Genomic DNA, 25,457 nt, shown 5'->3' with positions numbered 1-25,457 from the left:
ATTTGTGTCAGTGGGGTACTGTAGGAGATCAAGGAGATATGGAGAGTTTGTGTCAGTCATATAAAGAATAATTAAATTCTTCTTTTGAGGAGATGTGTAACCTTGGAGCTATGAATATTATCTATTAACTGTAATTGCTAAACCAGAATGTACTATACAGGACCTTGAGAAACAAGGCGTAAGGGAGGAAATGTATATGTAATCTAGCCAAAGAAGATAAAGTGAGCTGTAAATGTTACAAGCAATGTGTGAGAGAGAGAAATATATTGTTCACCAAATTTGTAATCATTTATGGAATGTGTAGTCATGCTTGATTATTGCTAATAAAAAGTCAGCGCTTAGAAGGGATGTCAGAAGTCAGTCAAGCAAGGGCTGCTGGATTTTAGCAGTTGCGACATTTTACTTCCCTAAGGCCTTAGCTAACTTACAAGTACAGTTGGTGGTGCTGTGTCTTATTCCCTTATACAGACCTTGTTCTCTGAGATACAAGAGTTGAGGATACACATATTGTGTACTCAGCCCATAACCAAACTACACCCTCATCTTGGTTCTCCCCATGCCCTTCCTCATATTTTCCGGTCTTTCACTAACTCTATCCTCTTCCCCCTTTACATTCAGCATCTCCCCTCTTTCTCTTCCCATCCTTCCATCCAGTGTCTCCTTCTCTCTCCAACCTTCCATCCAGCATCTTCTCTCCCTATCCTATCTTGCGTCTCCCCCTTTTCTATCCCCATCCTTCGTGTCTCACCCTCCATCCTTCCAGTTGTAGTCCCTTTCTCTCTTATCCTTCCATCCAGCATCTCCCCTCTGTCTCCACTGATCTAGTTTCTCCCTTTTCTCTCCTTCCTTCCAACCAGCGTCTTCCCTCTTTTTCTCCCTCCTTTCATCTCTGTTACAGCTGTACTGAATAGCATATTCCATATCATCATGCTGATCAATCCATAGACTGGTGGTTGTGTCCATCTACCAGCAGGTGGAGATAGAGAGCAAACTTTTGCCTCCCTATATGTGGTCATGTGCTGCCGGAAACTCCCCAGTATGTTCTCTATCTCAGCAGGTGGTGGTCACACACAGCAGCAGCTCTGGCTAGGCCTCCAAGCCTAATTTTTAGGTTTTGTTGAGTGCCTGGGGTTGAGGGCTCTTCTTGAGCAAGTGCAAACCTGGTGGCGCCAGGTCCCTCCTTTACTCCCCCCTCCCGCTGGCTCCGTTAAAAAAAAAAAAAAAAAATTTTGAACGTCCTTAAAGGCGTTCATTTCGATGTTTATTTAAACGTTTATTGCAGCTACTCACTGGGACACCAGGTCGTTACAGCTTGGAGCGGAAAGCAGGTAATTTTACCTTTTTATAGCGGGCAGGGGGTTCCCCGATTGATCTCCACGTGGCATATGGCGTCGGAGGGCGAGGGCGCAAAGAGTCGCTCCCCGGATCGCTTGGGCGCTTCTAGAGGGGATGCAGGGGTCTTAAAGTCTGATTCGCCCTTGTTGGGTGACAGTTTCGTGACCGATGAGTGTCCCGGTCCTTCCTCCGGTGTGGCGGTTTTTCCCGCCATAAACGCCCATCCCCCGCTGCTCGCCTCCGCCATCTTGGCCGGCCACGCGGCTCGGACGGCTTCTTCTTGGGCCGCCCTTGAGGTAGGAGACATTAATGCCATGAACGCCCTTAATTTGGGCGACGGCACAAAAGCGGCTAAAGTTAAGCGCCGTTCTTCCCGCGCGGCTCCTTCGCGGAGTGTCGCGCCGGACGCCATCTTGGATGCGCAGCATGTCTCTCCCCCGCTCTTGCGAGCGCCGGTTGAGGGTGCGTCTAGGGCTGTAGCCCAGGCTGCGGAAGTGCACAGTCTGGGGGGTTTCTCCCCCGAGTTTGTTTTGCTGCTGCATCAGGCCTTCCTTATGCAAAACGCTGCCCCTGCTCCCTCGTCTGGTAAAGAGGTTCAGGCCCCCGGAGGTAAACGCCCTCGGGCTGATTCCCAGGCCTTGGAGGACTTTGTCTCCTCCGATGTAGATGAGGGCAGCGTATCTGAGTTCTCCCAACGGTCCTTTGCGGATTCCTTGGAGGAGACGGATCCCCGCTCGGATGGAGCGGATGACCTCTGCAGCGCGGCTTTTTAGCTCAGAGGATTTGCCCAACCTGTTGGTGCAGGCCATGGGCATTTTGAAGATTTCCTCGCCGGAGGACGTCTCTCCCTCAGCCCCTGTTGGCTCTGCCATTATGCTGGGGACGAAGCGCCCGCCTAGAACCTTCCACGTGCATGATGCCATGCACACCTTAATTTCGGCTCAATGGGATGTCCCGGAAGCGAGCCTTAAAGTGGCTAGGGCTATGTCCCGCCTCTATCCTTTGCCTGAAAGTGAACGTGAGGCCTATCTGTGGCCTACCGTGGATTCTTTAATCACTGCGGTGACTAAGAAAACGGCGTTGCCGGTGGAAGGTGGCACGGCCCTAAAGGACGCCCAAGACAGAAGATTGGAGGCGGCCTTAAGGTCGTCCTTTGAGGCGGCTGCTTTAAGTTTGCAGGCCTCAGTTTGCGGCTCCTATGTGGCCAGGGCGTGCCTGACTATGGTGCAGCGGGCTTCCCCCTCGGATCATTCCTTGGGGGCTGATTGGCCGGCCCTGGAATTGGGCTTAGCCTATGTGGCAGACTTGCTGTATGATGTCTTGAGGGCCTCAGCTAAAGGCATGGCTCAGACAATCTCTGCGCGGCGGTGGCTTTGGCTGAAGCATTGGTCTGCTGACCACGCCTCTAAATCCCGCCTGGCTAGATTGCCTTTTAAAGGCAAGCTGCTCTTTGGGGTCGAGCTGGACAAAATCGTGACCGATCTCGGCACGTCTAAGGGCAAGAAGTTACCAGAGGTCAGGGCTCGGGCTAGTACTCGCCCCGGTACCTCCAGAGGACGGTTTCAGGAAGCCCATCGGTACCGCCCGGGCAGGTCGGGCTCCTCTGCCCCCTCTTCCTTCAAGAGGAACTTCTCCCCCAAGCAGCATTCCTTTCGCAGAGACCGCCGTCCCGGAGGTGCTCCCTCTGGTCCTCCCCCAGGGTCTCGTACCCAATGACGGGGCCTTGGTCCACGCCCCAGTGCAGATTGGAGGACGGCTGTCCTCGTTTCTGGGCGAGTGGACCACAATAACTTCAGACGCTTGGGTGCTGGAAGTCATCAGAGACGGCTACAAGCTAGAGTTCTGCCGACCCTTAAAAGACGGGTTTGTACTCTCTCCCTGCAAGTCTCCGGTCAAAGCTGTGGCAGTGCAGCAGACCTTGGACAATCTGATCCGCCTGGGTGCGGTCGTTCCGGTGCCAGAAAGTCAGCTTGGCAAGGGGCGTTACTCCATTTACTTTGTGGTACCAAAGAAAGGAGGTTCTGTACGGCCTATCCTCGACCTCAAAGGGGTCAATCGGGCCTTGAAAGTTCGGCACTTTCGCATGGAGACTCTCCGCTCTGTTATAGCGGCAGTGAAGGCAGGGGAGTACCTGGCATCCTTGGACATCAAGGAAGCGTACTTGCATATTCCCATCTGGCCTCCTCATCAACGCTTTCTGCGTTTTGCAGTCCTGGGCCGACACTTCACGTTCAGAGCCCTCCCGTTCGGGTTGGCTACTGCTCCGCGGACCTTCTCCAAAGTAATGGTGGTCATCGTGGCCTTCCTGAGGAAGGAAGGAGGAGTACAAGTCCATCCTTATCTGGATGACTGGTTGATCCGAGCCCCCTCTTATGCAGAGTGCGGCAAAGCTGTGAACCGGGTGGTTGCTCTTTTGAGCTCCCTGGGGTGGATCATCAACTGGGAGAAAAGCCAGCTGCGCCCAACTCAGTCCCTGGAGTATCTGGGAGTTCGATTCGACACCCAAGTGGGCAGAGTGTTCCTGCCAGACAATCGGATTGTCAAGCTTCAGGCTCAGGTGGACCAGTTCCTAGTAGCCTCTCCTCTTCGGGCAGCTGTTGGGCTCTATGACGGCCACGATGGAAGTAGTGCCCTGGGCCAGGGCTCATATGAGACCACTACAACACTCTCTGCTGCAGCGCTGGACTCCGATGTCAGAGGATTATGCTGTGCGCCTTCCCTTGGACCCAGCAGCGCGCAAGGCGCTGAGCTGGTGGACGCAGACAGACAAGTCTGCAGGTATGCCTCTGGTGACCCCGGAGTGGATTGTTGTCACGACGGACGCCTCTTTGTCGGGCTGGGGAGCCCACTGCTTGGGAAGGACAGCGCAGGGGCTCTGGTCTCCTGCAGAGGCAAAGTGGTCTATCAACCTCCTGGAACTCAGAGCCATTCGGTTGGCGCTTTTGGAGTTCATCCCGGTACTGGCATGGAAGCCAGTACGGGTCCTGTCGGACAATGCCACGGCTGTGGCCTATGTCAACCGCCAAGGAGGTACCAAGAGCGCCCCTCTAGCCAAGGAGGCTATGAATCTATGCCAGTGGGCGGAAGCGAACCTGGAACAGCTGTCAGCGGCCCACATTGCCGGAGTCATGAATGTCAAGGCGGACTTTCTCAGTCGCCATACCTTGGAGCCCGGAGAGTGGCAGCTATCTGCTCAGGCGTTCTTGGACATCACGAAGCGCTGGGGCCAGCCGAGCCTAGATCTGATGGCGTCATCGGCCAATTGCCAAGTGCCGCGCTTTTTCAGCAGAGGACGGGACCCTCGATCCCTGGGAGTAGATGCTCTTCTCCAACAGTGGCCGACACAAGAGCTTCTCTATGTGTTCCCGCCCTGGCCCATGCTGGGCAGGGTGCTAGACCGGGTGGCAAAGCATCCAGGCCGGATAATCCTGGTGGGTCCGGATTGGCCCAGACGTCCCTGGTATGCGGACTTGATCAGGCTCTCAGTCGACGATCCTCTGCGGCTGCCAGTGGAGCAGGGCCTGTTACATCAGGGTCCCGTGGTGATGGAGGATCCCTCCCCCTTTGGTCTTACGGCCTGGCTATTGAGCGGCAGCGTCTGAGAAAGAAGGGCTTCTCAGACAAGGTCATCGCCACTATGCTGAGAGCGAGGAAGCGCTCTACTTCTACTGCTTACGCCAGGGTTTGGCGTATCTTTGCAGCGTGGTGTGAAGCAGGCTCACTTTCTCCCTTCACTGCTCCAATTTCTTCAGTGTTGGCGTTCCTGCAAGAAGGTCTGGAGAAAGGCCTGTCGCTCAGTTCCCTTAAAGTCCAGGTAGCGGCTCTGGCTTGCTTCAGGGGCCGCCTGAAGGGTGCTTCCCTGGCTTCGCAGCCAGATGTGGTGCGCTTTCTCAAGGGAGTTAATCACCTGCGCCCTCCTCTGCACTCAGTGGTGCCTGCGTGGAATCTCAACCTGGTGCTAAGAGCATTGCAGAAGCCGCCTTTTGAACCCTTGTCGAGGGCATCTCTGAAAGACCTGACGTTGAAAGCAGTCTTTTTGGTGGCTATCACTTCAGCCAGAAGAGTTTCCGAGCTCCAGGCACTCTCATGTCGAGAGCCTTTTCTGCAGTTCACTGAGGCAGGAGTGACTATTCAAACAGTGCCTTCCTTCCTGCCCAAGATTGTTTCTCGCTTCCATGTGAATCAGCAGCTCTGTCTCCCTTCCTTTCGGAGGGAGGACTACCCGGAGGAATACTCTGCTCTCAAATGTCTGGATGTGAGACGTGTCATCATCAGATACTTGGAAGTGACCAATGATTTCCGGAAATCGGATCATCTGTTTGTCCTGTTTGCAGGTCCTCGTAAGGGTCTGCAGGCTGCTAAGCCTACAGTGGCAAGATGGGTCAAGGAAGCCATTGCAGCGGCTTATGTGGCTGCGGGGAAGGTGCCGCCTATCCAGCTGAAGGCTCACTCCACTAGAGCTCAGGCGGTCTCGATGGCAGAGGCCGGGTCCGTCTCCTTGGAAGAGATTTGCAAGGCGGCAACTTGGGCTTCGGCCTATACCTTTTCCAGGCATTACCGCTTGACTGTGGCTGCTCGGGCGGAGGCCCGGTTTGGAGCTTCAGTGTTGTGGTCAGGGATTTCTATGTCCCGCCCTGGGTGAGTACTGCTTCGGTACATCCCACCAGTCTATGGATTGATCAGCATGATGATATGGAAGGTAAAATTATGTATCATACCTGATAATTTTCTTTCCATTAATCATAGCTGATCAATCCATAGCCCCTCCCAGATATCTGTACTGTTTATATTCTGGTTGAATTTTAGGTTCAAGTTTAGTCTTCAGTTACTTCAGGAGGACTTCGTGTTCAAGTTTTTTCGCTTGGATTCTTCAAGAGTTGAGACGAGTTTGTGTTACAGTGAGCTGCTGCATTCCTCTCCCCTCCGTTTTACGGGGCTGGATTGAGACTTAAATTCTGCCGGCACTCCCTCCTGCTTCGTGCGGCTGTAGGGCAGCTTTGTACCCCTCCCGCTTCGGCGGTGTTAGGGTCAGTCAGCTCCTCCCGCGGTTGCAGGATAAGCCAGATCCCCCCGCATCGGCGGGTGTGGTGTCCCTCCCCCGCTCCGCGGGGATGAGCTGGACGGATTCCCCTCCCCCACTTGTGTGGGGATGAGCTGGGTTAATTCCCCTCCCCCGTTTCGGCGGTGGTGAGCTGGGCAGAGTGTCCCTTTGTGGGTGTAATTCTCTAAGTGCTGAGTCCTGCGGATTGAGCTTTGATATCGACATACTGAGGAGTTTCCGGCAGCACATGACCACATATAGGGAGGCAAAAGTTTGCTCTCTATCTCCACCTGCTGGTAGATGGACACAACCACCAGTCTATGGATTGATCAGCTATGATTAATGGAAAGAAAATTATCAGGTATGATACATAATTTTACCTTTACTATTTGGCCACATACGAATGAGAAATATGCAGTTGAATACAAATACCAAATAGGAATAATGGGCATTAAGCTTTAACATAACAAATAATAAAAGAAGAAATGTGAAATCACAGATCAAGTGTTTATTTCAGTAGGATTTATCACAATAGAGCCCTGGATTATTCGTATTTGAATTTAAATCACTATTCAGCAGAATATGAATACTGTATTCAGGGTCAAATCAAATCAACTACGAATATTTGGTACCGCCTTACTTTTCATTTTTCCATCCAATGTCTTCCCTCTCTCTACCTCCCTTCCACCCAATGTCTCCCTTCCTTCTTTCTTTCTCTCTCTACCCCTTTTCCATGTCCCCCTTTTTCTCCCCATCTTCTCTCCTTCGTCTCCTCTTCTATCCATTATTTCTCCTTCCCCCTTCCATTCAGCATCTTCCACCTCTCTCCCCCCCCCCCCCCCGAAAAAAAAAAAAAATCTGGTGTTTTTTTTTTCTCCACTGCTACTCCCGACAAGCAGCAGTGGTGGGAAACCAAGAAGAAGCAGGCGTGGGTTCACAATGTTCAGGCGCACACTGTCTCCTCTGATGATCCTCTGCCCCCTCTTGACTTATTTCCTGTTCCAGGGCAGGAGACCAGCAGAACCGACAGTGCGTCCCTGAACACTGTGGCCCCACATCTGCATCTTGGTCTGCTGCCGCTGATGCTTATTGGGAGAAGCAGCAGCGCAGAGGTGGCAGTAGCTCAGCAGGAGATGACCCACCAAAGCGGGAGTCTGCAACCCCCAAACTTAAATTTTCTAGTGAAAGTGCACGATGCTGTTAGAAACACAGTGATGTTAGATATGATGCATGTTTAAAAGTATGATGTTACATTAAACATTTTTACAAAAACTGTCCTGGAAGAAGTGGTGTTGGATAATCATGATTACATTTAATTATCAAAATCGCAGGAACGAGAAGGGAGAGGGGGAGATCCTCTCTCTCAGCACAGGCACCATTTTAAAATTATTTAATTTCTTAGTGGTGATGCCAAACTGAACATAAATTACCCCTGCCTGAGCATAATGAAAGAGCTTGCTCAATATTATGAGTGCTTATGCCTCACAGCATGGCAGTAGTATCAATGGTGCACAATGAGTTGCAATAACAAGCATACCGTGCACCACCAGTCAAGATCATCTGTGCCCAGCTTACATCAGGCACACTGACACAGGTACTATGTCCGCTGGCCTAGGAGGGGGAAATCACATGAGGCAAGAACTCCACTACAGGTCTGCATGGTACCAGAACATTTGGATTCTCCCCCCCCCCCCCCCCCCCCAAATGGATTGCGATCAGTGGCAGAGGATGAGCAGAATCAGATGATCAGTAAATTGTCTCTCCTCTTCCTGGCAGGGCCAGTGTTGGGGAGGGGGGGTGCAAAGAGAGCAGTAGCAGTTGCCCTGGCTCTCTAGCCCTATCAAGTTATCCAGTCAGTTGTGGTTTTTAACTTGCATCACAAAGCAGTGTGGGATTCATAGTGCCTGATCCTGCCTGCTGAACTCAGTGCTGCAGTCCCATAATGCAGCAGGACAGGGTGATTAGAAATCTAGTTCTGTTCTGAAATCTCCAGCCTGGAACTGGGTAACTTGGCATCTCTGCTGCCTAAATCTGAAGGAAATACAGTCTGCTGGTGGGCTTTGGGGCCCCTTCCAAATTTCTACCTTGGGCCCCACCCAACATGGTTAATACCAGCCCTGAGCAATGGACTGGAGCCCCTGCTTGTGCCTTTCCAGGCTATGAGAGCATGGATAGAGTTAGATAGCTTCTTTAAAGAAAAGACACAGAGAGACACCACAATGAGCTTACTAGGCATTCTGTGCCCATGGTAACAATGGGGAACCAGCCACACAGCAACAGTGCAACAGAGATTGGGCCTTACTGTTCTGCACTGCCACCCACACTCTGCCTGGAAAACGCTGACACTGCAGATACTGAAAGAGGCCACTGCTGAGTACACTACTGCTGGCCTGGGAAGTGGGGGCCAGGAGAAAGGGATACTGAGCATGCTGACTAGGACAGGGGAACAGGGCCATACTCAGGGTTGGGTGAGCAGTGTGCCAAAACTGCTCCCCATCCATTATCTCCTCGCTGTGGCCATAGTGCAATAGAAGATGTAGGACCATAATTCTGGCTTGGTATAGTCCTTGAAAGGGATGGAAGAAAACTACACTAAGGGTGCTAGTCTGACTCAGTATTCTCTCTCCTTCCCCCCCCCCACCCCCTTTCTAGGCAAGCACTTTTAATATCCTTTTCTCCCATCTTCCTTCCTTCAGGCCAACACTCAGTATAACAGCAAAAATATCAAACAGACAAGCTTATTTCTAAAACCCTCTAAATCCAATGCAACTAATATGGATTTAGCAAGTTTTGAAAAATAAGCCCTTCAATTGTATCCTTTACACTTTGACAGAAATGTAATTCATTCATTCATTACATTTTTATTCCACAAATCAAATGTATGGGAAAAGTTTATTTTAATGAATCTCTGTACCATAGAATATAATACCAGAGGTTTCATAAAATGGATATGGTAGAAAAGAATCTTTGCAAAGTGTAAAAAAAACAGTATATATTTATTTTGTATTTGTATAAGCCATATGTAAACTGTTACACGTCATTGGCCACAATTTGTGTGAAATTTTTATCCACTAAAATTGAGGGTGAATTGAGAATTTATGAACTTTTTGTTAAATATATATATATTGAAAATGTAAAATATTTTAAATGCTTAATTATTGTGGGGGGGGGGGGGGGGGGGCTTGGGCCCTGATGTTTGTATATCCCCCCATAACTACTCTCCCCCATAATTTATTCTTTTTGTTGTTTTCAGCCCTGGCTTGCAGGCTGCAATTGTGAAATAACTTAATATCTATAGCTCCCACACTTCCCTTATCAGACTGGGTCCAAATATGGGAAATTGGGAGGTAGACATTCAGCTGGTGCTGGGGAAGAAATTTAAGATCTGGCAGAGATGAACAAACAGAATGTGAAAGGAAGCTGTGTATTCATGTTTTTTTTTTTTGCTGATGGGGGCCTATGTAAGGGTCATGACCCAAGGCATGACATTATACAGCTGCTGATGCTATATGTTTTTTTAAGAGAGAACAGATTTAAAAAGGGTATATTCTTTAGTCACAGAAGCCTGATGGTGGGTGAAGATAACATGACCTTGTGACCCAGGAGATTTAACTGCTATTTTAGGGATTAGGGTATGAACTGATAATTGATAGAACAGAAATCAGATGAATTAGAACAGGAAAATAGATGATTGATTAGTGGGATGTGCTAAGATGGTAATTAGTTTCCGGGTTATCGTCTAACTTGTGCTAAATCAAACATATAAAAATGAGGGAAATCTATGCAGGACGGGACTAATTTGTTCCTAAGGCAGTGAACTGGCATGGGGACAAAATGGTCTAATTATTTATTTTCTGTATTTCAGAGTATGTAAGTATTATTTGTTGTATTAGTGCAGGAAAATAAACTCCAAGAATGTGGGTATTCCATCAGTTGGGGTAATTATCTAATGTGTGATAATCATAAATAAACCCCAACATTATCATAATTCTTTCAGTTTTAAGAGGATGCAAAATCACTGGTATGGGTGCAGTTACAGAAACAGACCTGAAAGTGGCAATATGCTCTTTATCCTCTGGGACAATATTTCTGCTTGAGGATGAGAATGAACATAAAATAGGGGGAATGGAACAACTAATCAAACTTAGAGCTTGGGCCCTGAATCTTGCTGCTACACCTACATGTGCCTATAGTGAACAACTTCACTAGTGGGCTGGTAATGGAAGGAATGGGGCTTTGTGTACAAAATATTCATGCTCAAATCACAGGGTGAACCGTGCTGGTGTAAATTCCTTCTGCTCTCATAGACTAGCATAGTCAATCACTACTGGGTTATGCTGAAGGCTGCAAAACACAACAGATAGGATTCAGTAGACGTCTCTCTAGTGGAATACAATGACATTCCTGCCCTCACTTCAATGAAAACTGTAGTTCTGCACTGTCCCTGCCTAAGATTTAACTAGCAGGCATCTGAATCTAAGCAAGGCAGAACCGAAGACCTAGATCATAACAACCTTCAGCAGAGGTTCACTGCTCATGTTGATCATGGCCAATCTTTAATCAACATAGCTCTCCCAGACTGTCTGCTACTGTGCATCACCATCAAGGAGGACTGTATCTATTTGCCAAGCTGCAGCTATCAGTCCTGGTACAAGCCACAGCTGTCTTAAGTTCAAAAGAAAAGCAGGTTGTCAAGCTTTGCTTCTGTTGGCAAAATTCCTGGCCCAGTACTGGTGCTTGCAGGAATAGAAAGTCTGATTTCTCCAATGTTTTGCTGCATTTGTCAATCTTTAGGTGTAAAACAGCTTTTCTCCTTCTGTGCTGACCACTGGTATACATTACCCCTCCCACAGGGTACAGTGAGAAGCACTAACCGTATCCACATACTCCCTCTTGTATCCTCAGTCTTTCTGTGCTGGTAATAAGGAGCTAGTGATCCACTTAACTATTCGTCCACCAGGAGAGGAGCCCCAGCCCAGGTTCACTAATTGACCCCTGTTGAAAGGGAAGAACATTAAATAAATAATAAGAAACAAGACTTTGGTACTCAAAAAACTATATGCATAAATGGAAAAACATTTTCTCTAGCCTAGAATTCCTCAACGAATACTGACTTCAATGTCCATCCTATAAAACAGAGAGCTGTAAACAGCAGACAGGATCACCGCTAGCTTTAATGTCTGCTCACCACTATCTGAGCTCCTAAAGCATATTTTTGCTCCTCTATTACCAAACATCAGATTGCAAGGTGGAACTCAACTAAGAGGAAATTAGATTTGGCGTGTTGTTAAATACAAAATGTGGCTAGTTCTAGACTCATGTAATACCCACACATTAACACATAAAGCCAGTAATTCTAACATCACACAGGACGTTATCATCAGACACATATAATTCATAATGGCAAATGAAAACAAGTTTCAGATCTCAACAAACATACGATCTTTTTCACCAAGTCTTCTGCTCCCAACAGGAAGTGGACATCTTAACTGTGAAACGTATTCAAACAATTTTTGGTTCGGGATCTTAATTTAGAAGAAAGTTGTAAATGGAACATAAAAAATGCAAACTGATTTTCACCATTGTGTATGAGGTTTATAGAAACAATAGCTCTAGGATTTTATAAGTATAAAGATAATTTTTGGGGGCACTAGTGTTTATGTTCATAAAATTTGGTATACTGCCTGGCTTTTCAGTTCATAAAAGTTTACAATAATAATAGTGATAATATTAAAATGAAAAGAACATGAGGGGTCATGTGATGCCGAGCTGAACAGTGGGTATCAGAAAAGCGAGCTCCCAGCCCCCAGAGGGAAAATCTACCCCCCCCAACGCCACTTTATTTCAATGATACTGACTAAGTTTGGAAGATAGGCTTTTTGAAGTTCTGATCATATCAATTTTAGGAGTTATTTTGTGAAGATGACCTCCAAAATCCATTTCGAATGCACTAGACATGTCAAACTGTAGGAGAAGTACACTTTTGCCTGTTGCAATCTCGTTTGAATTTGGCTAATAGAGTAATTAGAACTGTTTCGGTGTTGTGGTTGGAGCGGAAACCTGATTGTGATTCGTGGAGTATTGTGAATTTGTTTATGTAGTCAGTTAGTTGTTTAGTTACCATGCTTTCCATCAGTTTGATGCTATTGGGTGGTAGTTAGTGATATCATTTGTTTTTTTTCTTGATATCTTTTGGTATTGGGGGTCGGATTTTAATAGGTGATTAGGGCAGATGTCCAATTTACAATGAGTCTTGGAGAACTTATTAATCGCTTGGTTGACTGCTTCAGTGGTGAGTAGAAGGAAGCTTGTCCAGAATCTGTCCGCTGGATATTCGCCGTGGACTGGGTCCAAACAGTCGATGAAATTTCCGATGTCGGTGCTGTTCTGAGGTCACGTGTTGCATAGGTTTACAATTTTTTTCTTTTGAAGTATTTGGCAAGTTTATCTGCAGGTGGGATATCTGTGTTGGTTTGCCCACTAGTTGGTATAATTTTTTCATGTCTTTGTAGTCAGGCCCTATTTTGGTTCTGTAGTATTGCCTTTTTGCTTGTCTTATTGCATATTTATATTTTCTTTGATTGTGTTTCCATGCAGTGAATGTTTGTGCATCTTTCATTTTTTTCCATGCTCGTTCGAGTCTCCTGGATTGTGTTTTCAGGTTTTTTTACTTCTTTGTTGTACCATGCTATCGCGTTGTGCCTACATGAGGTTCGTGTTTGTAAGGGTGCTATTTCGTCTAATATGTTTTTACATCTTTTATCCCATTCCGGGAGATAGTGTGTGGAGTCCATTTGCCCAGCCCATTCATTATTGTATATTTGTTGCCAGAATGTTTCCGAGTCTATTTGGCCTCTTGTGCTGTAGGTTGTGTGTTCTTGTATACAATATGAGCCCTTTTTCCGCCATAGAAGGGATAGGTTCAGTTTGTAGTGATCCGACCATGGTATGTTTGTCCAGTTGAAGTCTGACAATATTAGGTTCTGGTCTGTGGCCAATTTGTGTATGTCCTTTGACATGGGTTGCTTGAGTGTGTGGCCATTTAAGGTCCCATAAATGGAGGAATTCCTTGCATTTGCATGCATTGGTGGAGTTTGGGTCGCTCTAGGTGAAGATTGATGTCTCCCAGTACTAGTATATTGGGGCTGGTTACAGACGTGTTAGATATGAAGTCCATGAAGTGAGATTGGCAATCGTTCCAGTTGCCTGGTGGTCTATAAAACAGGACACAGTTTAGGTGGTCAAGGAGGGTTGTGTGGTGGATTCTAATTGAGGCGATTTCAAGTTGGGGTGTTATGGACTCGGCCGTGGTTACTGTGGTGAAGTATGATCGATGGATTAGTGCTAGGCCTCCGCATCTCTTTTCCTTTCTGGTCCAGTGAGTGATTTTGTATCCAGGGGGACATAGGTCTAGGATTATAGGGTCCTTTTGATTATGGATCCAGGTTTCGTTAATGAAAAGCAGGTCGAGGTTTTCTGATATGATACAGTGTTATTAATTCTACTTTATTTATTACGGATCTGGCATTGATGTACCCCACTTGAATTTTTAGGTACAGGTCTTCTATGATCGGAGTTAAGTGGATTTTTTTCAATTGACGTTTCTTTGTTGGTGTGGGTTTGTTATGACCTTTCTTTCCCTTGTGTTGAGATTGTCTGCATGTTGATGTTCTTCCTTTGTTATGGTGGTTATCATTTTGATATGGTGTTGTGTGTCTGGTTAGTCTTTGGTGGTTCTGTAGTATGGGTATGATGTTGTTTTCAGCAATTGAGGTAGTTAGTGTTAGGTGGATCAAGGATAGGGAGTAGATTGTTAGGAGCAGTTTGCCGGTATTCATTGTGGTATCAGTTTGTTTAGGGCTGTTGGTGAACCGTGTTAGATGGGGTTAGTGGACTGGGGTGGGAGTGAGCCTGTTTAGTCCACTCTAGTTTTTAGGTTAATCTCTATTTCCACTCCCCAGCGCAGCCGTCATTGCCATACACTCAAATCAAGCAGCAAACCTGTATGCTGCTGATCAACATTGTCATTCGCCATTGTTGGTCCATTTGTAGCAGGTCTGAGATGTTCAGTTATTTAGGCATGCCCCCATGCCAGCGGCGTTAGCGGTGTGGTACCGCTTGGACCAGCCTCTTGATCGCCGATCTCTCCGGCTCCTCCCGCTCTACCTCTCCGTTCCGCAGCCGTGCCCTCCGTCCCCGCAGCGACGCTCCCCGCTCTTCTCTCCTAATCTCTGCCTCAGGCGGGCTTCTGGCCAACCGGCGGCTCCCATCGCACTCAGCGGGGCCGTCTCAATGCTCCGGAGCGGCCTGCTCGGCAGGGTGATGTCGCGGGTAGGCACCGCGGCTCCGGGCAGGGCTCCGGCCAGGGTGGAGGCCTCGGATTGGCTCTCGGTGGCAACGGCGGCTACCTGATCTGCGGCGGCTGTGAACACCGGGCCAGGTGAGAGCCGCTGTCTGCTCCCGACAACGGCTACTCCCAACAGAACACCCGCGGGAGGCTCCGGTCCGCCTGTGCGCTCCTCTGTGCGCCCTCGAGGCGAGTCCATCGCGTGTGGGGCCGATTGATCCCCATTTTTGGCCGATTTACAGCCCGGGTCACCGGAGCTAGTTGCTCTTATGACCTCTGGCAGCGGCCATCTTTACATACATTTCTTGTAATCATTATCCATGGTGCATATATCTTTCTGCATTTGTGACAGCGTGTGTATATATACACTCTAATGTGTGACTACATTCCTCTGCATATCTTACCTTAACATTAGTATTCTAATGTGTATCTAGTTTTTACATTTTTGATTCTTTTTGCTTTATTTTTATTTGTCCCACCGATTGTATCTTTTATGCCATTTATAATGTTGACTTGACTATCTGTGACCAATTATGGCTTCTCCTTTAGCTGTGTTTTTCATATACATGAACTGGCTTTGTTTTATTAGGTTTTTCCTTCACCCATTTCTAGTGAGCTTTTTATAGCGGGGTGTTTTTAATATGTATAAGATGTCCATTTCCATATGTATTAGATGTCTATTTAAATACACTACGTCATTGGCGGTACTTTTTTCATTACATAGAGCGGATTCCTTCAGGCTGCATTGTTGATTCAGCATATCTCCTGGTAAAGTGTTACCGTTTCATTTTTAGCCAGTGGAGTTCTTTTACAGTTGTTCTTTAGCACTCAATCTGTGTTGAATATTGCAGTACCACATTATATTAGTTTTAAGTATCCCTCACACACTGCATCGGTTTGTTTTATAGCAGGTTCTCTCTTAGTGCAGTTTTTCCAACAGCATAGAATTTTGCAGCTTTTTTGAAGTTACATCTTATTCTGGTCTTGTTATTTTATTGTTTCACCATTTGACCGGCTTTTTATTATTCATGCTACCTGTTACACTCCTACCTTGCTGCTCCTGGCGCCGGCCATATTGAGAGGTTCATCTGAGGGGTGGCCATCTTGAGAGGCTCATCGATATCAGTTCCTGAAGGTCAGCCATCTTGAGAAGAGCATCTGCATTGGTTCCTGAGGGGCAGCCATCTTGACAGGCTTATTCCTATGGGTGTGCCCAATGAGATTCCCCGCCTGTCAGCTGTGGCAGGGATCGCCTGATGAGAGGCCTATTTAAGAACAGAACACTGTCAACAGTTTGCTTCGGCTTCTACTTTGGTGGAGTTCGTGGTGTTTCCTGTTGTTTTGCATATTTTACCATTGCTTGAATCCTGACCACTTCTTTGTTTGCTGCCTGCCTTGACCATTGCCTGACTCCGGACCTCCTCTTTGTTTGCTGCCTGCCTCGACTCATGCCTGTGGTCTGACCACTCCCGGTTGGAGTTCAGAAGTCCTGTCGGCCCCCGGTCCTGGGGGCTGAACCCCAGGGGAAGGGGTCGCTCCAGGTGAAGTCTCGGGATTGTTCAGCCGTCCTGCGGAGCTCAGGTCCGAGCTTGTCTCATCTGTGCTTCGCTGGGCACAGGGACTCACAGCATACCACCACCCCGCTTCTTGTTCTGGCTGTTACCAACTTTGGTTTCTCCTTTAGTCTTTCTTTCACATGCAATAACCGGCTATGTTTTATCCGGCTGTTCTTCACCGTTTCACGTATACTCCCCACAGCAAGGCTTTTTTAATAAGTATGAGATGCCTATGCCTATTTTTATATGTATAAGACATCCATTTTAATACACCACGTCACCGGCATTCATTTTCTCATTATGTAGAACCGATGTCTTTGAGCTGCTTTGGTTATTCAGCATATATTTTTGATAAGTGCTACAGTTTCACTTTTATATATCTCTACATTCTTTAACATTCGCTCTTAATCACTACAGGAGTCTTTTATTAAAGCTTGAGTTATCTGCAGCAGAGCCCATAGGAATAAAATGGACCCTGCTGCAGACAATTCAAGCTAAGCTGTAATAAAAGACCCCCTAAAACCTGTGCTTTCTATTGTAGCACCCACAGTATACTTGTTTTAAGTATCTTATTTTGGTTTCCCAAGATGCAAGGGACTGAAGTATAAATCAACATGCGCGTCCAATTTCTCCTACATATGCACACAGCTCTAGAACACATTACCAAAAGACTTGAAAACCACGAGCAATCACCTAAATTATCGAAAAAACCTAAAAACTCACCTTTTCAGAAAGGCATACTCCACTCAACCAACAAACACCGAACTATGAAACATAACAATTAACTAAGTAACAGTCAACACCCAATCCATCACAGAACGATCCCACCCTTGCAACCCACATGGAGCGAACTGCCCAATCTTTAATTTGTACCATCCACTTTGTATTTGATCACACCGGACTCAGTAACCACCTCTCCGGAACTACGGAAGCCACATTAAGCCTACGAATAGGTAGGGAAATGTGGGATACAAATGTAAGAAATAAATAAAATAGTAGGTTTCTGCTCACTGCCATTTCTTAAATATGGCACTTGGCACCTTTTTTGTAGTTGCACCTTATCTTGGTTTTGAATTTATTTTACTGGGTTTTTTTTTAAATTTCACCAGCTTTTTATTTGGCCATTTCAACGGTCTTTTCAATATTTATGCTCTCCACTTTCTTTTTTATACATAAATATATATATCAAAGATCAAATATGTTCTAACTACTTTTGTAGTACTTCCTGCACTTTATGCGATAGTGCTTCCTCAGCGTTTCTAACACATTACCTTGGTTATAAAAGTATGCCTTTTCTTTTAACTTGTGGATGACATATGTACATTTGTTAAAAAGTTTAATGTTCCATCGATGATTTAATCCACTTAGTAATTCCCATATCCTCTTGTCCTGTTTGTCCTAATTAGATTGTAAGCTCTGTTGAGCAGGGACTGTCTCTTCATGTTCAAGTGTACAGCACTGCGTAGCACTATAGGAATAAGTAGTAGTAGTAATATGATTTTATTGTGTATGTTCAATTAATTATTTCTAGTCCTGTTTATGCATTTTATACTTCTTATTTAGTTTACATGCCATTAAGTTGGATAGTCCTTCGGCCAGCCTCTACCTTTTTTTTTTTTTGTACTGTTTGTCATAGAGGTTCTTCCTGTTTGCTGTGCCCTACCTTCACTTCTGAAACATCATCAATCTGGCAACAACTTCCTCTTGGTCTGCATCATAGGATCCATTTGTTTAAAATGGTTGAATTTCCAAGATAGCTGTGGAACTCATTTTCAAATCACTTAAAAGTTCCATAGGATACATATGTAACTTTGTAAGTCTAAGTGCTTTGAAAATACACATGCACATATATTGCAAATGCTACCCCTTAAATTAAAATAAAACACATGCAAATCTTCATAGACAATCAAAATTTTGTTTGGGAGGCAAAAAACAAAGCTACACTAAAATTGTTATTCGTAGGGAGGGGGAATGGGATTGCCTGATTTATCCAAATAGAATCAGGCATGTTGATGTTGTCATCTGTTACTAGCTTTTGAAGAGAAGATTATACTCCAGTATAGGTCAAGACAGATTTTTACCCTTGGCATTTTAATTTCCTTTTACAAGCACCTCTGAAGCTCCTTCTATTATATCTACAACAGTTTCCTGTTACGACCCTTGTGAGCATCATGGCGGGATCTGACCAGATATTGGGGTATAGATTCCACTACATCAGTCTTTTACCCTTTAGAGGCAATGCAGCATTTTTTCCAGGGGTTGAGAATGGGATTTTTAGAAATTGGGAATATAAGGGTATCTCGTGTTTGGAAAGTGTACTGCAACCAGATGGTACATTAATGCCATTAACAGAGTTTGGGAGGAGGCACTTTGGTTGCGTTTGCTGATGTTTTTGCTTATCAATTGCGAAAGAGACTTACAAAAGTTCCACAGGTTACTAGGGGGCTCATTTTTAAAAGAGAAAAACATCCAAAAAGTGGCATAAACCTGCATTTGGATGTTTTTCTCACAAAAACATCCAAATTGGTATCTTCAAAACCAATGTTTTGACATTTTTCTATGAAGTCCGTCAGAAGTGTTTTCAACTCACAGGGGGGGGGGGGGGGGTGTCAGAGGGTGTGTTAAGGATGGGATCTGTGCATTCCTAATACTTGGAAGTTTTTCTGCCATAATTTGTTTTTTTCTTTTGTTACATTTGTACCCCGCGCTTTCCCACTCATGGCAGGCTCAATGCGGCTTACATGGGGCAATGGAGGGTTAAGTGACTTGCCCAGAGTCACAAGGAGCTGCCTGTGCCTGAAGTGGAAATCGAACTCAGTTCCTCAGGACCAAAGTCCACCACCCTAACCACTAGGCCACTCTTCCACAGAACAAAACAAAAACATCCAGCTCAGTTGGACGTTTTGGTCTAGGCCTGGTTTAACAACGAATAAGCCACAAAATGTGCGCTAAATGATCAGATAACCACTGCAGGAATAAAGGAATGACACCCCGTTAGTCCTTCAGAGATCACTGACCCTCTTTCACTCCACAAAGATGTAAATGAAACAGTAAATACCAGCCTCTATGACAGCATCAGATGTTATAGCCAGTCCTATTAGAGCAGCAAGCAGGATCCTGGAATAACCTAGCAGTCGGTGCAGTGCACTGTAGAGAAGGTGACCCAGGCCAATAATCCACTCTATTACGCTTGTTGTGTGTCAGCCTCCCAAAATCTACTGTACCCACATATAGGCGACACCTGCAGCCATAAGGGCTACTGTAGTGGTGGATAGTTGGGTACAGTAGTTTTCAGGGGTTTTGAAGTGCTCACCATACAATATAAGGAGGTAATGGTGATATGCATACCTGGGACCTTTTATGTGAAGTCCACTATGGTGCCCCCTAGGGTGCCTCACTGCTCTGCTGCGATGCCTCTGTGGCCAGTCTACTAGGAAGCTGGCTCCTCCTATGTCCCAATGGCTTGATTTTGTGAGTTTTCACTTTAATTTTTTTTCTTTTGGAAAATGGTCCAAAAAGGTAGATGTACTAAGCACAACATCATCTATGAAATGGTTATTTTCAAAGAAAAGAAAAAAAAAAAGAGACATTTTTGTGGTTTGAAAATGATCATTTTCACTACTTGATTTTTGGATGTTTTCAGCAAAACATTCAAAGTCAGATTTAGATGTCATATCAAAAATGCCCCTCCACGTAACTTTAAGTCTAAGTGCTTTGAAAATACGCTTCCACATCTCTACCCTAGACAAAACCGCTTTATCTGCCAAACAGTTCCAGATTTACTTCATTTTAAAAGTGATTAGAAGGGACAGACTTTCAGTATCAGAACTTAAGCTCTACTGGAAATCTCACCTCCAGAACATGTGTCAGAATTGACAGCAAAGTGGTGTGCAGATCTAAACAAAGCACCTGCTTCTTTGGATCTTTTTAAATCAATATCTAGAATACCAGGTTTGATAAATCAATGCTGAATTGTGGGAATGTCAGTTCAGGTGATTCATTGTACCTATATCACTCAAACTCAAATTTTTTAAATAGCTGGAACTGATTCACCTCTTTGCGAGTGCACTCAAGCTTTTTGGGAATGCCCACGTTTGTTTGTTTGTTTGTTTGTTCTGGAGACTGATTGTTCGGTACTTGGAGTGCATACTGGGTTCCTCAATGCTACTCTCGGAATAAGGCTTCTTACCGGATAAGCATGAGGTTTTTAAATTGCAGAACAGGGGAGACTGTTTAATATGCAAGGCAGACCTATTGGGTAAGATTATTCTTAAGGTCAGGACTATAATAGACTCACCCTTGTTCTGGGGTTGGCATAGTATGTTAAATCATATTGTGTTAATGGAGAAACAAAAAGCTTGTTTCTATAAACATAAAAAGCAATTTCTGTTAGTATGTGATCCGTATATTAAGTCTCTTTCTTCCACAGTGCTTAACACACTACAATTGAGTGGAAATAAGAAGGTGGAATAATCCTGTCTCAAAGGCCCCCCCCCCTTTTTTTTGTTATTTCCTTTCCTTTTGCGTAGATTGATAGATAAATGGCTTGAGTAGGAGGGAGGGAAGTGGTAATTATAAGAAGATGATCCAATAGTTAGCTTTTACCCAATGGAGTGAGAGGTTATAAGAAATCCAGTCTAACACCAGATAATTGGTTTGGTTATGTTGCTTGCCCTTTCAGTCTTCTAATATAAGTATTATTATGTCTCATGTGAGATCTCTTCTTTGCTCATATCTCTGTTTAAGCTGTTGCAATTAACTATTTTTCTAATTTTATAATATTAAACAGATTTAGATATAAAAAGAAAAGAACATTAGAAAATCAACTCCATAATGACTTAATAGAACAGGTCTACATTCATACATAGCCTGACCAAAAAAAATAATTGTAGGCTGCAGTCTCCTCAGTAAATCCTCCCCTCTCCAACCTGCTGGATGTCAAATGCTTTGGAAAAAAAGAAAAAAGTTTTCAACATCACTAAACTTTTTCAAGATTAGTTCTGCATGAACATATTTTAGAAGTCCACTCCATAAAGTAGGAGCCAGCCAAAAGAAGGCCTTATCTCGCGTCATTTCCCAATGAGCCTCTACTACAGAAGACCATCCTGTGATCCTGCAGTGATCTCTATTGGGTATATAAGGGATTGTTAAAGAAGGCTGATGTTCATAATAAGCTTTGTGTGCAACTTTTAGGATCTTGAATTCACTCTTAGATATAATGGGTAACTAATGACAGCATTTGTGAAGAGGAACAACAATCCTCTTGCCTCTTCTGTACTTCCAACTCAATTAGAACCAGGGCTGAGATCCAGCACCATAAACACTAATCCACAATTGCCTGGAAATATTTTCTCCCATTTATATCCCCTTCCAATTTACTTTAATTCAGTCATGACAGTGACAATCTTTAGCTCAAGGCTATGAACAAGACACCTTCCAGAACCTTACAATGGCTCATCTATCCGGTCACTAAGTGTGACCATTGCAAAACGACCAAGACTCCCCAGCATTGGCTGGCCAGCCCAAAGAGCAGAAAGCTTGACTCCTGAATTGAAGTTGGGTCCCCCTCATCCCTATCTTCCAAATTAAGATCATGAACCACAAATAGTTTGACCCAAGGTCTTTTTCTTTCACTTCCTCTTCTGGAAATGAAACACGTACTGCCTCAATCATGCTAAGTGTGATGAAAAGCAGGGAACAACGGTTCTTACCACCAGAGTATAGGGTGCCTCCTTTTTCTGCACTTCCTCAGCAGAGGAGCTGGATGCCTCGGCAGAGCTGGGCCCTGTGGGTGAAGTGTCAATAAAGTTCTCATCAACTACTCGGAAGCGGATCTCCTCACCAATATCCATGTACAGGTCATGGGCCCCCTCTTCTGTCTCATACTCCCATACCCACACCTGCTCTGTCTCATCACTGGAAAAGGGCCAAAGTCAAGGAAGAACTGGAATGCTACTGAACTGTCAAGTTTCTTTTACAGATTTAAACAGTTACCCCACAAACTCCACAGTTTCAGAATCACAAGAAATGCAGGACATGAGATAAGTAAGAGAATCTGCAGTCTTTAACAGATGACCTACAGGTAGACCTGTTTTTTTCTTTCCCATTGCCAGTAGCCTCCATCTACTCCTTCAGATTTCCACCCAATCTGAACTTGCCTTTAACTGAGTTTTATCCTCCTTTTGACTCATTGTCCTCTCCTGTCCAGCCCTCCAGCAACTGGCATAATGAAAGCAGATGCAGTCTTAAGCTAAGCACCTGCAGCTGGTATGCAGTAACAAACTATTTACCACAGATGCTGCGAATGCTACCTCCACAGCACACCCAGCCCCTATCAGTTCAAGCAGCAGAGCACAACTCTCTTAATCAGGAAAGTAAAGGCCATGATTTCTGAAAGAGAGGTTGTGGGACTATACTTGCTGTGACACATTCTGTGCTGTCACTGCAAGTAACCTGGACTCTGTTTCTGTCTCAGGGTCCTGCGCTGTAGCTTGGGAGTAACTCTTGAATAAAGCATAGCTGCTGAACTATTTAAGTTACACAGCACGAAGTTCAAGGAAAGTTGTCACAAGACAGTTCTGATCATACATAATTAGTCAGTCCCCCACGACAGTGCCAAGATACAGGCTGTAAGGTACTACTGAAAGCATAAGAAAAATCATGTTGAGACAGATCAACAGCCATTGAGCTCAACAGCCTGCTATGGATAGTGGCTTGCCAAGGCCACAAATACCTGCTTGATTTCAAAAAAGTAGATCTTTCCCCCATCCCCTTTCCAGGGATGAAAAATGGTTCTCTCAGAAGGTAAAGTGTCACAAGTGCAGATTCCTTACCAACAGTGGTACGTCCTCTCTCAGCAACTGGCATGATGGCCTAAAGTAAATCTTGTTAGAAAAGAGGAGTGGAAGAGAGGCGGCATTATAGGAAGAGAGTAAGTTGTAAGAACAAATTCTACATCCAGCAGTAAGACTCAATATAAGGATACAACTTTCCTGGCTGCTGCAGGGACTCTGGAGGGATTACAATGTCATCGAAGAAGCCAAGAGATACTGTCAGGGGAAAGAAAAAAAAAAAAGTTAGAATCCATATCAATGGCCACCATCAGGATCTTAATTGATGGGACACTTCATCCTGAAAGATAAAGTACAGGCAACCCCCTGAAGGTTTACTGTGCAGCCAAGATCCTTTGCAATAGAAACTTAACAGATGAAAACTGGATTTGTAAAAAACTTGTGTTTAGTATAGAACTGTCTGGTTTTGCTTTGTATATGTAACTTATTTACTTATCTATGATCTACAGCTAGCCTGTGTCTTCTTCGCCTTTTCAGGGACAAGTTAACAACAGGCATGCTATAACAGTGTCTGTTTTCAAATAAGTTCTGAACATAATGCAGAGAAGCACTTTCAGTGAAGGACAAATATGAGTGGTAAATATTCAGGAAATTTTGAGGTTGCAGAGGGCAAATGATGAAGCAGAGGTATGTTAAGGTGACCTTAGAGGTCATGGTTGAAGAATACCAGATAAAAAAGGGAAAATATAAAAGGCATTAAGATATTAGACACAGAAAAGGTTCAGAAATTTGATAAGCACATCTTGGTGTAGTCAGATTTGTTAAGTTTCCAGGGAAATACACAAAGAGTGACATTTTATTTTGCTTATGCTGAAATTTAGATTTATATAAATAAGAATTCAATTTTCTTTAACACTGGGATAAAATATTTTATTGTAATCATTTACTCTAATAAATTCCAGCATTATTATAAAAGAAGAAAATATATACTCTGGAGTGTGTTTCCTTTGCCGGAAGGGCTTTCTGACCCTTCCGAAGTGTTTAGTTACCCTCAGAGGCAAGGGGGAACTTTACAGTTGGTACAAAGGAAAGGATCTTTGCTTACCTGAAAACCTAGTTAGTTAGTTAGTTATTTGTAGCAGGTGTTCTTACTGGACAGTGACAGAAGACATTATCGAGATGGAATATGAAGGGCAAAGCTTCTCTTAGCTTCCTATGTTTTAGGAAGCTTTGACTATAAAACTCACATGTACATTCCTTCTTGAATCATTGTGCGAGGCCTCCTCAGTCTTTGTATATATAGCAGGCTTAATTTTTTCAGCTTAATTGGAACAGTCTACTGTCCATGGAAAATTCTGTTGGTTCCCTAGCTACAGGCATTATTCCCTCTGCATGTGCAGTTCTGGCTATTCACAATCTGAACTCAGCAAGAGAAGCCAAAGGTAGACGAAAAGCAGAAACTAGAGGCAGAAGAAAGAAGGCCAAGTACAGGAGTGAATGGTTGCAGAGAGGATGCCGTGATAAGTAGAAGGGGCCAGGGCATTTGTTGAGAAATGGGATGAGAGACAGGGGAACAGAATGCTAAGGGGGGGGGGGCTAATTGAAAGGGTGATGGAAGAAAAGTGGGGAGGAAGGCAAAAAAAGATGGTTGGTGAAAAAGAGAAATGAAAGCAGGAGGAACAGAGGTGTATGTGAGAGGAGCAGCTGAGCATTGTGTGACAGAAGACAGAGGGTGTGGTTTCTGTGTATGTGAATTGGGGAAGATTACATAATAAAGGAAGGGTTGGGGAAAAGGGATAGTGTGGCTGCAGGATAGAAATATCTAGAAGAAAGTCAGAACAGAATGGGCAAGAGAAGAAGGAAATGTGTACATTTCTGGACAAGCCCAACCAAGTGAACCTGTCTCTTTGGATCTATGCTTCCTTCAGCAATCATACACATAATTGCCACACAAGGCCTTCTAAAATGGCAATGTCATAGTTTGACTTTGCACCATGCAAAAGTCAGTGCAACTTCTGTCCACTTAAGAGATTCATGAAACATACAATTTGGCCAGGAGTGACCTAACGTTTGCACAAAACTATAAATGTTAGAATATATTGCACTAAATGAAAAATTAGATATAATAGGTATCTCTGAGACCTGGTGGAAGGATAACCAGTGGGGCGCTGTCATATCAGGATACAAATTATATCACAGTGATAGGGTGGGTTGAATTGGTGGAGGAATAGCACTGTATGTTAAGGAGGGCCTTGAATCAAATAGATTGAAAATTCTGCAGGAAACAAAACACATCTTGGAATCCCTATGGATTGAAGTTCCATGCGTAAAGGGAAAAAGAATAGTGATAGGAGTGTATTACCATCCACCTGGCCAGGATGAACAGA

General features: G+C 44.9%; 1 protein-coding gene across 5 annotated transcripts in view; it reads right to left on the bottom strand.

The window, feature by feature from the left end:
- Positions 1-9,057: 9,057 nt before the first annotated feature.
- Positions 9,058-25,457, bottom strand: part of POLR3H (RNA polymerase III subunit H) — a 37,981-nt gene continuing 21,581 nt past the window's right edge. For all 5 annotated transcript variants that reach the window (XM_030207852.1, XM_030207843.1, XM_030207817.1 and 2 more), the window contains exons 5-7: positions 23,265-23,328; positions 21,991-22,195; positions 9,058-11,371 (exon numbers count right to left, since the gene is read on the bottom strand). In XM_030207852.1, the coding sequence (XP_030063712.1) occupies positions 11,318-11,371; positions 21,991-22,195; positions 23,265-23,328 (323 nt within the window). In that variant the 3' untranslated portion in view covers positions 9,058-11,317. The remainder of the gene's footprint in view (positions 11,372-21,990; positions 22,196-23,264; positions 23,329-25,457) is intronic.

Source organism: Microcaecilia unicolor, chromosome 1 (assembly GCF_901765095.1).
Source record: "Microcaecilia unicolor chromosome 1, aMicUni1.1, whole genome shotgun sequence".
In the NCBI taxonomy this organism is placed as follows: Eukaryota; Metazoa; Chordata; class Amphibia; order Gymnophiona; family Siphonopidae; genus Microcaecilia; species Microcaecilia unicolor.
The sequence above is the reverse complement of the archived record's forward strand: the minus strand, read 5'-3'. Positions and strand labels throughout refer to the sequence as shown.